Source organism: Mytilus galloprovincialis, chromosome 12 (genome assembly GCF_965363235.1).
Source record: "Mytilus galloprovincialis chromosome 12, xbMytGall1.hap1.1, whole genome shotgun sequence".
NCBI classification, from domain to species: Eukaryota; Metazoa; Mollusca; class Bivalvia; order Mytilida; family Mytilidae; genus Mytilus; species Mytilus galloprovincialis.
In genome coordinates, this window is record NC_134849.1 from 67,410,224 (window position 1) to 67,424,156 (window position 13,933).

The 13,933-nt window shown below is 32.3% G+C and overlaps 1 protein-coding gene across 1 annotated transcript; it reads left to right on the forward strand.

Annotated features, from left to right (window-relative positions):
* Nucleotides 1–562: 562 nt before the first annotated feature.
* LOC143053485 (perlucin-like protein) lies at nt 563–10,023 on the forward strand. The gene is made up of 5 exons (XM_076226292.1): nt 563–866; nt 4,297–4,386; nt 7,081–7,166; nt 7,917–8,001; nt 9,574–10,023. The coding sequence occupies exons 1-5, from the start codon at nt 653–655 to the stop codon at nt 9,798–9,800; spliced, it is 702 nt and encodes a 233-aa protein (XP_076082407.1). The 5' UTR covers nt 563–652; the 3' UTR covers nt 9,801–10,023.
* Nucleotides 10,024–13,933: the final 3,910 nt, after the last annotated feature.

Genomic DNA, 13,933 nt, shown 5'->3' on the forward strand with positions numbered 1-13,933 from the left:
GTCCTAACAATGCATTGTTATAATGATTCACACAAGGAAGTATTACGTACATACGTATGTGTTATTTGACATAATGATTTTTTTGTTTGTTTTGGTTATAACAATACAGTGTTAGGACCAATGCTAATGCTCTTCAACTTTTTACCTGTTTGGCTTTATAAGTATTTTGGTATGAGCGTCACTGATGAGTCTTATGTAGACGAAACGCGCGTCTGGCGTACTAAATTATAATCCTGGTACCATTGATAGCTATTAGTATAATTTTTTTTTCAAGGACATACAATAAATGATTCACACAAGGAAGTATGTGTTATTTGACATAAGGATTTTGTTTTTGTTTTGGTTATAACAATACATTGTTAGGACCAAAATAGAAAAACTCCTCTTCAGATTACATAACAGATGTATTTAAACTTAAGAAAAACTCGAGTGTATAACAGTTTAAAACATTCTCAAGACGTATTCCATAAGTTTGTGTTATTTGACATAAGAAGTGTTTCTATTTTGGTTATAACAATAAATTGGTAAGACCAAAATAAAAACATTCCTCTTAAAATTTATAACAGATTTATATGAATTTAAGAAAAACTCGTGTGTATAAAAGTTTAAAACTGAACTTTTAAGATCATTCTTAAGAAAGTTTTAGTCGAAAATGGTTGAACCATTTGAAAATGTATATGAACTACCGATGGACGACCATAATGCACCAAACTTCGAACTTAGTGCCTTAATTAGGAAGTGGAATAATCAACTTGATGTCTTTTTTAAAGCAAGAAGGAAAAGAGATAAAGTATCTGTGCTCCTGATTACAATGCTGTTGATTTGTTTATTAGTTGCAGTTGCGTTAATCATCATGCATGTTATTGGTAAGAATGCTTGGATCTTTAATCTATCTGTAATTGATAGGATAACATTTACCGTGTGTATCTTTCAAAGTTTACAAAAAGTGTATAACCAATTGACTTTACAAGGAATTTGGAATGAATATGAAATAACAACAATCATAATCACAAACGTATCTCGAAATCACATCTTGTTTTTCGGATGTTTCCATAGGTTTACACTGACTTTGACACTTTTATGAGCTAAAGAATGATTCACATATATTTGATACACAAACGGTAATTAAAGGTTTATTTTTTTACATTAAATTCTTTCTGTTCTTATTCCGCACGTAGCTCTAATTTATTAGCAAAAATCAGGGTTTCCCCTGGGTCAATTATTTTTTTTCGCAACCTCTTTCGCCAAAACAATATATTTTTCGCCACTTTATTATTTTTTTCGCCAAGTAACATAACTATATTTTTCGTTTAAAATTTACCTTTTTTTCTTACCCCCCCCCCCCCCTTTCCCTTAAATAAGGTGATTTTGCCCCATTGTGTCTATGATTATTCTGTCAAACTTATTTTAGAGTCTACATTTAATGAACAAAAGCTTTTATCACATGATGTTTTGATCCCTCATTTCATGTGAATTCAAAACATTGAAGGGCTACTCTCATTCGAGGGGTTGTTCCCAACCTTTTGGATATATTTCTTCATAACACAGTTTTCTTTTCTTGACCATCGTAAATGAAAAAGTTGAGACGTAAAACTATGCTTAAAACACACGTGTCACTCAAACGACTTTAAAGAAGTCTCCCTAATCAATTACCTATATTAAAGTCAAAGGATAATTAAAGTTTTAAATCGGAGATTTTTCTTGCTTTTGAAAATTTTTTCGTCACAACAACAGCTTTCTTTTCTAAACTATATTTAAAAGGAGAGGAGACGTCACAAGTTTGCTTCAAACACGTGCGTCGCAAAGTGGTAAATAAATTCTGTATGTGACATTTAGCGGAAGCCATTTAACCATATCATTTTGTCAAACAATTCAATCAACACCTTTATTAATTAGTCCTTTAAATTTGTCGTCGATAGCTATAAAATGCAATCAGCTGATTATTGATTTTCTATCCAAATCTTAATGAGGTCAAGGTGAATTCCAAGTATTGTCTGATCGGATAAAGTCCGAGAAACTCGAAAAAAGTAAATAAACAAGATGGAGGAAAATAAATCGTTCTATATATTTTTTTCGCCAAATTCATTCGCAAATGACGAATTTTTATCGCCACAATTATTATTTTTTCGCAAATTGAGAAAATGGCGACCGCCAGCTGAAACCTTGGCAAAAATAGAATAAAAGGAACGGAGTGCGACATGCAGTAATTCTAATTTACCTTATAACTCCCGAGAATATCACAAAGGGACGAAAGATACCAGAGGGACAGTCAAACTCATAAATCGAAAATAAACTAACAACGCCATGGCTAAAAATTAAAACAGACAAACAGACAAACAGACAAACAGTAGTACACATGACACAACATAGAAAACTAAAGAATATCAAATGTCATACCGAGTCAATTAAAGGAGGTATATTCAACTGTAGAACATTATTCTGTTTTCCTAAGAAACTTCTGCGTGTTTACCTGATATGATGTTGTTTATTGTCCATACACATCTGCATAGGTTTGCAATGCCGGTATCTGGGGTAAAACTGTGCTCGAGGTCCGTACAACTGGCGAAAAGCGAGTCACATTTTACTAAAAACCCTTACAAGAGTATTTACAATTAAAGTTTAAACTTTTTTTTTTTGTTTTGTTTTTGTAAACACTTGGTTAGAGTTAAATAAATAAACAAAGAAAATACATGCAATTTATTTTATATGACAGCGAGTACTTTTCAGAATGTTAAAAAAGGCAGATCAAACAGTAAGGCAATTTCAGACCTCAGAAGTTATAATGCAGAATGTTTTGAAACTTTGCAGAAATATATGTTAAACATGTCTTTTTCAAAAAAAGATCTGCTGGGAAATTTCGTTCAGTCGAACCAGTCACATTTTACAATACATTTAGAGAAATTTATCATTCCATGAGATGGTATTTTAAGAATATAATACATAAAACCATTCCCATCGTCTAATAAGTGCTAGTTATGCCCTAACATTATGAGTTTATTGATAAAAAACGGGTACCTTCTTCTCCTTCTCGTCTGCAATTATATCCGCTCGCAAGCTTAATTTCATAATATTGAAGTGAAAGTCGGTTCTGCCTTGAGTACAACTCGCCCACAAGTTCTGACATTTTCCGAACACACCTTTAATCAAATGTCCGTCACTATTAAATTCAAAAAAATAAAAATAGCAAATAAACTTATCATAGATAGCAAGTTGCTTTAAATCTTATATGTTGGTGTTTTTGTTCTCTCCAATAACTCCCATGAGTTTAACTGTCATTCCGGTATTTATCGTCCCTCTTTTATAAGAAATGAATATACGCGGACATCATTACTATATTGTTCAAACGCAAGATTTAATTTATACACAGGTAATTTTAATCTTCAAATCAATTTTGTGTTTTGATACAATCTCCGCATTTACAGTAATACTTTCAATTTTGTCAACCTAAACGTCGATAGATACATCTTATCCTAACACGTCTATCACTCGATTTATTTCACTTGACTGGGCGGAATTCAACCGGTTTGCTCATGATAAACTAGTCCATCTATAGAAAGGTGTTTTAGGATAAACTTATCAATGAAGTGTCCAGATATTCTTTTGTAAATTCATTTGATGACACTGATAGATTAGAAATCAGTAATAAATACAACGGCATTATCCTGATTACACACATCTTCAATTAGACTGTCCTTATGCAAATTAAAACATAAGCTCCGCCCGATCAGTTGATATAAAATTGGTTATAATAGATATGAAATTGAACTTAATGCAGATTATTTCTCTGAGACATAATTTTGAATGTATCGATTCGTGTCGTTAATTTGTTATTTAAATCAAAATAGTTTATGAAGAAGATGTCTAATTTAAATTTCATTACGTGTATTTTATTTGTTTAAAGAATATAAAAGAATGTTCGAACTACTTATTTCTCCTCTTTTTGTCCATGCATACGCGAACTTTTTCTCAGAAATCCAATTTAAACTTACATTTGATGGTTTTGTATTAATATTGCCGTAAAAGATTCGACGTCTCGCAATGCAGCTAATATTAAAAATAAGAGAAAACATTGAGTTACTTTCAGTGAAGGTTAGATTATACATACAAACATTGAAAATACTGCAATGACTATTGTAATGAGAAGAAGTAACTGTTTTTAAATTCTTTAGCCAGCACGCAAACAATATACTCAGAGGTTTCATTTCAAATATATACATAATATAAAAAGTGTGATTGTGATTTCATTCACACATTTAACATCTAAGATTTGTTAAATATAAAAAAACAACATTTCAGCAAATGTAGAAGGAAGTGGAAGACTGAAAGTACAGATACAACAACTGACATTAAACACTTCGAATCTAGAGAGACAATTACATTTATTACGTAAGTTAACAAAAGACTTCGGATCAAGATGAAAGGAGACAATTGGCATCTATGTATGTTTACAAGTTGTGAATAGGATAAGCCTAAGGTTAGGATTAAAACATTAGAGTAAAAGTTTAAAGTTTAGGGTTAAGTAGTTATCAAAGTTACCAGGATTATAATTTAACACGCCAGATGCGCGTTTCGTCTACATTAGACTCAACAGAGAAGCTCCGATCAAAATAGTTATAAAGCAAAATAACTACAAAGTTGAAGAGCATTTAGGACCAAAAATTCCAAAAATATGTGCAAAATATGTCTAAGGTAATCTATTCCTGGGATAAGATAATCCTTATTTAAATCCTTAGGGTTTAGGTCAGAACTAGGATTAGAGTTTGAGAAAGGGTTATTTCCAGTATAAGGTTTGGAATAGAAATATTAACAAACAATGTATTTCGACATACATGTATTTCTTAATCATGAAAGGAATTAATAAATAACAAAATAAAATAATAATGCCAATACAATTATTAAAAAAAAGAAGTTTACATAGATTGTTAGACAAATCCGGTAGGTTACATTTATGAAAGGGAAGGGGGTTGTAAAGACGAAGACGAAATGAACATATCCGATATCATTTGTGAAACGGTTATTCGATAACGGTCAGCCAACTCGTGATGGCGTCCGTAAAATTTACGAAGGGATGATTTCAACTTCACCATTTGGAACTCTTGGAGTAATAGCTTCCTTGTGAGCAGCAGCACTCTTTAAAAGAAATCATGATAGGAAATGCAATCACGGGAATATTGTATCAATTGGGAGATATATACCCGTATGCAGGTGCTGCTGGAATGTTGCTACTTAGAAATGGAAAGTTCACAATTTGAAATCTGAAATCATCTCTTTTGTCGTAAAGTTTTGTTTTCAACCGACCCTCATTGTCAGTTTTTAGATGTAAGTCAAGATATGAAGCCGACTTAACTGTATCTGTTGTATTCTTTATCTGTAGTTTGATGGAATAGATGCGTTCAACATAGTCACCAAATTTTGAACTATTTAGTGAAAGAACGTCACCATATAGCGGAAAGTAGAGTGAAATAATATTGCTAACTTCTTATCTTTCTTCCTAAGACGTTCCTGTATGAAGTCAGCCTCATTATGAAAAAAAAAAAACAAGTCAGCAAGAAGAGGGGCACAATTGGTTCCCATTGGAATGCGGACAGTCTGTTGAAAAACACGTCCTCCAAACGTAACAAATATGTTGTCAATCAAAAAAATCAAACATCTTGATATTGTCAGTTTCAGAATTTTTTGATTGGATCAGAGTGATCCTTTTTAAAGTAGGAATTATCCCTCCCTACGACAAGATACTTGTATCTACGTTGGCCATTCTTTTTTTATGAAACAAACCAATACCAACTCTTTCAATTTTTCTTTTTGTTTGGAATGTGGAATTCTTGTGTAAAGTGTAGAAAAGTCAAATGTTTTAATACTATTGCAATATGAAAGATGGTTTGATTGTATGTACTCTAAAAGACCTTTGGAATTTTTTTAAGTATCCTCATCTGATTCACGCCACCTCTTGAGTAGGCAGTTTCGCAATCACTTTGAAGCCCGACTTTGATTGCTGATAAAATAGATGTTAATAATTTAGAAAGAGGTTTCGTAGAGCAATTGGAAGACCCAGCAATATACCGTTGTTTGTAAGGACACTTATGTAGTTTAAGTATCCAATACAGTGATGAAAGATCCAGTTCTTCATCTGTGGTTGAAATTCTAAAGGAACATAGAACAGACCTATGATTAACCAGGATTTCCTCCTTGGTGTCGTCAGGGTATATAAATTGTTCATACCTGATTCGTTTATCAAGCAGTTAATGTAATGAATTTTACAAATAAATACTTGAAAAAGATTTACAGCATATTCTTTTCACTCGTCGACTGATTGAATGTCCTACCAAATATAAGTGATTTGATTTTTGCTTTTGGATATTTCTTTGCTCTGTGTTTGATAATACACGATAAGCGCTAAACATGTTGAATGTATATAGTGTCTATTATGATTAAGTAGGACACACATGCCTATAGATGATTGATATAGTATAATTTTCTTTGCCAGTCCAACCAAAGAGTACATGTAACATTCAGTTACAGCGACAAACAACTTGATAAATTAGCCCGAATTTAGTAACGTTGAACAAGCTAACTGTGCTCTAAATAATTCCTAACGCTTTGTCTTTCCCTTAATGTCTTATAGTTTTAATGTTTCCTTAGTATATTAATTTCAAACATGATAAATAGGTATCAAAGGTATCAGGCTTATAATTTGATACGCCAGACGCGCATTTCGTCTATGCAAGACTCATCAGTGACTCTCCGATCAAAATAGTTATAAGGCCAAATAACTATTTTGATAGGAGCGTCTCTGATGGAAAGACAATACCATAACGAACAGAAAAGATAACCATAAAGACAAACAACAATTCACAAATTTAAAGTACGAAGATAATAAAAAATGCATTAAACAATCTAACACATCAGCATCTATAGTTTTTGCTGCACTAGAGGCAGCTATTGTCTTATATATATATTTGTTGGTTTATTTAAACATCAAAAACATTTGTTAATACCGCCAATATAACAATGAAATCTTGTAATAAGCGATATTTGTATACTTATGGGACACGGACATAATGAATGTTTTTTTTTCTGCAGTTGGCTGCGGGTATGGATGGCATAAGTTTATGAGCAGTTGTTATGACTTTCAATTAAGATTGAAAAAGACATGGTATGATGCAAAGGTAATACTAACTGTGCTTTTTTTGTTTATGTTAGTTAAAGTTTAGTCAAGATAATCTCATCAACTTGGTATTCCGAACGTTTGTGTTGACATGAACATCGTTGTTACGGTAAAAGCACTGATTATAAAATACTAAGTTGAGCCTTTGTTGTATTTTCAGGCTTTTTAGAAATACTCTTTGATGTCGTATTTGTTATGGTTTTAAAACTACTTTAATTTGAGCATAACAGACGAGTCGTTTTTTAATCGGAACGCGAATCTGGCGTACTAAATTAGCGGTATAAGTCTAATTTTTGTTTATGATACACAGGAAATTGTATTGGTGTACCTATACCTTTTTTCATAATTTTTGGGAGGAAAGATTTCTCGAGAGTTATCAAAGGCAGTAAATCTTATTTTTCATTTTTCATAAAATTTCTAAATATTTGACATGTTTGATAACAAAAAACAAAAAACTGATTTAAATATCTGTACTATGATTTGCATTACGGTCGTTCGTCTACATTAAACAAGTGAATTTCGCTTTTAATGTTCTTCGATTGATCTATACGATAGAAATTTAGTTTAAGTGTGGTATTGTTATTCACTTTCTAATAATTTATTTGTTGTCATGGTTTCTTTAAGGTTTATTATGTGATGCACTACTTTCCCCCAGTCGAATCCTTGGTAATTGCTTTAATTCGCACCTGTCTAGATTTTTGTATTTTGATTTAATAAAATGTAAGCTTCTAAATTCGTTTTTAATTCTTAGATTGACTGTCATACAAAAGGAGGATACCTTGTGAAAATTGACAATGCTTTTGAAAACAGTTTTTTGAAATCTTACATACAAACTGGTGAGTTTACTTTATCCGTTTGTTTTAACTTTTCTCTAGGACAATTGCAACCAAATCTTGAAAAAAAAGTATGTGAAGAGTATATAGATAACAATCGGTGTCTGGTGAATCAACAGGCCTACCAATGTGACCACAATTGTATATATCAGGACATAGGGATGAATATGTTTAAAAAAAAATGTTATAGGTTGCATTTCTGTAAATAATGACAATGCAATTTCCCATAGGAACTCCTTTTACGGCTAAAACTGTACCACTTCTACTATGAATATTTCCCCTACCTCGAATGAAAGGTTACCACAGATTTCGATGTAAACAATAATCACATGTTTATTTACTGGTAACATTCCCAAGTTATGTCTCTGTGAGATGGAACACAGAGAGCATAACTGGGAACCAGTATGTAAACAAAATAATTTTCTATGAATATTCAAGACCTCACCAAAAGAGGCATGTTTTGAGAAACAGCTGTATTTACAAAGTGCAACCTATAGAGATAATTGACATAACACTCATATTTAAAATGTCAATATATCAATTAAACTATCAGACGACTTCATTTATAATTCATAAGGCTTAGATCAAAGTTTTAACGAATTTTGTGTTTTTGCGTTTTTATCTTAAAATATCTGATAAAGGGTCATTTACCTTAAATAAAAAAATGTATCAATTGTCAGTTTGAGTTGTTTGAATACCTGGGAAATTATGATAGGGAGACGCTTTAAATTAACAAAATTCAACAAACAGGGATCTTTGTGCATGTAAAAGGCAATGACAAAAGTGATCAGTTGTATTATTTTGAGAGTTTAAACATTTGAAAGAAGATTGTTACCAATTTCTGCCATCTTTTGCTATAATGTGGAAAACATTACAAAATGTAAATAACACAAATACATGGCTTCATCAATTAGTAACTTACCGGTGTCGATATTTTTAGTCAACTTCTTATTTGAGTCATTAGACGACGTTTTCATATGCTTGCGTTTAACGCTAAGACTATAATAGAAATAGGAAAACCGAACAAAACCAACAAATAAGTTAAGATGATCAAATTATCGGCTTAGTCCTATCTATCAGTTGAAGAGTTGCCGTGTAAGGATAATTTAATATCTTGAAACTATGGTATGTGAACTGTAAGTATGAACAGCAAAAGATAAATAGTAATGACTGACTTGCTGTCCCTAAATCGAAATGTTAAAACCATTTTCCAATGTATCCTTTTTTTTAAAAACATCGAGAAAACCACTGTCAAACGGTTTATGATCATCAATACAAGATTATCACATGTCACAAAATTTCAATTGAAACTAAAAACTGTGTCGCTCGCATTTTATCAATGTTAAGCAAACATACAAGGCGATTAATACGTGCTCCTTGTAGCCTTTATTTTTGTCTAATGGTCAAATTGTTTTATATTGATGATAATGTTTTCTTTTGAATAAGAAGTAATGTTTAGTATATTAAAAAAAAAGGATTATTGAAGGTCTTAAACCTTAAACTGACTTGTCATCTTATCTATTTACTAATGGAGTTTGTGTTTACAATTAATACGAATGTATGTTCTTTTTATAGATAAAAACACACATAACGTTTGGATTGGAGCACATGATTCTGAACGAGAATCTACTTTTGTCTGGGAATCCGACAATTCATCTCTTTCCTATAGTGACTGGGTTCCGGAAGAACCTAACAATCATTATTTAAACGAGGATTGTGCATCTATGCGTAAAAAACATGATTACAGATGGAACGATGTTCCATGTTCGATGTTGTTGTCATATATTTGTGAGATACAATGAAATCTGTTACTTCAAACACTCGTTTGTAACTATACATACATCATAGTATCTGTATCATTGCTTGACTATCGCTAATATTATTTACTTGATTTTTCTTATATTATTTCGCTTCAGAAAAAATGTACAATGCTATATAATGCTGAGGTTTGATAGTCGTTTCGAAAAAAAAATGCTTAATTTAAGGTCATGCGCTATAAATAATAAATGTTTTATATTTTATTAATATCATGCCCATTCGGTTGTCACATTATTGGTAGCTGCAATGGGAATATCGTCCATGATGTCAATCTGAACAGAAGAACGATTTAATAACACATATTGAGTAGTAATCGCAGTCGACGACAACGTACGTTCTACCTCAGTTGCAACAAATTGAAATTTTGGGTTTTATTCCATCATTTCAAGATGACCGTTACATGGATTTGTTTTCTGTAATCGTCTTTTTGGAAGTACAGCTCTTAACATGACAGTTATTCACACCCCCTTGGCTTTCAATATGTAAGTTAATATCAAGTTTTTCATGAAGGTATCCAGTAATAAACACAATAATATTTAGTCAGCAACTACTGTCCAATCATATGATAACTAATCTATCTTACATATTAAATGCAATAACCTCAATCGATTGGTGTTGTATTGGGGAATAAGAAATTAGGTATGTTATGACCATTCTGTAGATCAACTGCGTGTCTATCTTATACATAATGGATTATTTGCGGTAGTTCGACAATATTTCCGACATATTAGAAATTAACTATGCAGTAAAATAAGATGGTTCAAAGTATCTAGAGCCATGCAAATGTCATTGCATGAAACCATTTTTCACATAAATCAACTATACGATATAGTGAATGAAAACCCTAAGAATGAAATGCGTTGGTCAATGGTTCCTGCATTTGACACTTGAAAAGTAAAATAATAACCAAACTTTAAGGAAAATTCAAATCGGTATATCCCTTATCAAATGGCTTAATACAAATATCAAACATATCAAACAAATTGGAAACAACAGTTATATTTCTGACTTGGTGGTTTCTGATATTTTAAAGGTGAATTAAACTTAGTTTTATAGCTAGCGAAACCTCTCACTTGTATGACAGTCACATACAATTTAGAGCATATACCTAGTGTCTGTTTTTTGAGGATTATGAGTCAATAAAGGTTAGTCGGAGTTACATATTGAATGCACTGACTGTGTGTCTGTTTAATAATCTACACTGGCTAGTGGTAACAACGTTGCAGTATTGTTGTTTCATTCAACTGTGAACGAGGTCAAAGTACTGTATTTTGATTACATTCGATTACTTAAAATCTCCTTTCACGATGACAATTGCTGAATAAATACGAAATGTCATATACGAGTCACTAAGATAAGAATCTTTGAAAATTCAACAAAAATGTTTAAAAACTTTCAATACCGATTACCACATGAATTTGTACTTATAAATTTATTTATATATACAGCCTAGATCTCTTTTTCCTCTAAAAATCAGAAGCATCCGATTACTAGTACATCAAAAAGAATGTACGAAATCAGTGAACAAAATTACACGAGTCGATATAGTAGAACCCTGTGAAATCTGGGGCAATTGTTGCATATATTGTCTTCCAATTGGTTTGTCACGGACACTAATGAAGATTCAAAAAAAGGAAACAAAGTAATGAGACTAGTGTATCTTTGATTTCGTTTTGGTTGACCCCTCTGCTGGTGGATATTTCATTCCCGACAATATCACAAGTCAAAGAAAATAACACTGTATATTTGTTTGCGGAAAGTAGTTAATTATCATGTAGAAACCTCGAGATTCATATGAAAATAAAAAGAGGTCGACAAGGACAAGCGCACAGTTTGTTCCCATAGGAATGACGTAAATTTATTGAAAAAGTCTACCTATAAATTGAACAAATATATTGTCAATAAGAAACTCCAGCATACTGATCCTTTGTGCTTCTGTGCAGCATGTTTTACCTTTTTGTTCGCTATAAACAGATTATACCGTATGTTATATACCTCTATTTGGTATTTCTGGTTACCAGAAATGCAGGACATAATTTAGCCTGTTTATGCTATTTTATGGGACTGTATACTCTTTTTATGCTTGTCATACAGGTACTTTTTAAATGGCTGTAGAATAAAATTATATCGACAAGCGTGACTTAATCTTATAGTCCCCCCAAGACAACAAAAGGATTGAGACCAACGGCATGGTGGAGGACTTCAAAAGTCTTTTAGCGTAAATATTGCTTTTATTTGTGACATAATTGTTGGTGAACATTTTTTTTTTGCAAACACGTGGAGTTGGATAATTTTGTCGGCGACGAGCCAAAATCAGAATGGATGTGAAGTTAGCAGCCGGTTCGTTATTTGATATTCGATATTCAATATCCAACTGGCTGCTAATCTTGTTTTGCATACGTTTTGTTCATATTTAACTTTTTATATTCCAGCGTCACTGATTAGTCATTTGTAGACGACACACGCGTCTGCCATACAGAACTTATCCACTAGTAATATATTTTATGAGCATAGTTATAACACCATGGCTACTGAAAAGATGCTCTGGGTAACAAATAATATTGATTGGTCAAATTGCTTCATATGCCAAGAAATTACAGACGAAAAACTTATATGTCCTTTTGATTCTAAACGTCTCATTGTTGGGGCTGGTTATCAATCTTTAGCTGATAATATTATGAAGTTTCATGAATTACAATTGATACCTGAAATACAAAACTGGAATATCAGTCTTTCATTGACCACAAATGTTGGCATAAATCTTGCAACTTAAAACTCAACAAGATAAAGTTGAATAGAGCAGAAAGACAAACCTCACATGAGAGAAAAGATGATAAAGAAATAACATCTAAAAAGAAAACTAGACATAGCTTTTCCGTTCTATCCACCGGTAACCCGTCTGTGTACTTTTTCTGTAATGAAAATGGCCAAGAAGACCTGCATGAGTCCTAAACATTTTGACAAGATACACGTGTGAGAGAATGTGCAGTAAATTAAATGACACGTTGTTATTTGCAAATTCAAGCGCTGGTGATCTAACTGCACAGGAAGCAAAGTACCACTCTAAACATTTAATTTCCGTATATAATCGTGCATCTCGAAATTGAAATTGAAATGAAAATTAATCTTATCTAGTCTAAGAAAAAAAGGCAAATCCATGGTCTGTAATTTTCAGAAATAGTCTCTTATATAAATGAAACAAAGTCATGTGATGAGACTATAAGTGTTTACAAGTTGTCAGATCTCTGTAAACTTTATACGGAAAAAATAACATGTCTAGGTGCAGAGGTTTCATCTCGAGTTATTAGTTCTTGACTCAAAGACAGAATTGTATCTAGTTTTCCTGACTTAGATGCTTTCAAACAAGACCGTGAAAAAAAATTCTTGCTTTCAAAGATGACAGTGGTCCTGCATTGAAGAGAGTCGGCTTAGAAGACTTTGATAATGAGTTTGTCAACATATACACAGCAGCTGCGTTTGTTCGTAAAGATATTTTCGAATAAAATTCAGAATTTAAAGGATCCTTTCAAAAGGAATGTCAGGAAGCTTGTGTACCGCCAGTCATTGCTTTCTTTGGTCAGTATGGTTGAATTTGGACCCAACATCCAGGATCGTTCATAATGTCAGTCTACATTAACAATATCACAGCTTCTGATTTACAAAGTAACTATCCAACAGTTACTTGAAAGATCATGAACCTCTAGTTTGTGTTCATTTGGAAATCATGATCCACTGTAAGACTAGAAAACTTGATCAGTAGAGACTTTCTTCAAACTTTGACTATCTGTCTTCTACGACCGAGTGTTAGAAATTTCTACATCCATTGTCAATGATGATTGTCGGCGTTATGTTCGAGAAGGTATTGTTTGCCCTGCCAATCTACTACAAGATGTAATTACAAATGAACTTTATCTGCTGTAGACAACATTGACCACAATCCAAGCAGTATATCGTTAAAAGACCTTATTTGTATTTCCTTATGTTTGTTACATCTTCTGATCTCTTTAAAATTGGAAGACCTCGTCAAGTTAATGATGTGGAACTTATATCGGCCATATTGAATTTGGCGGCCATATCGGATTTTTTTTCGTGGCTCCATATCTGATTATTTTCTATA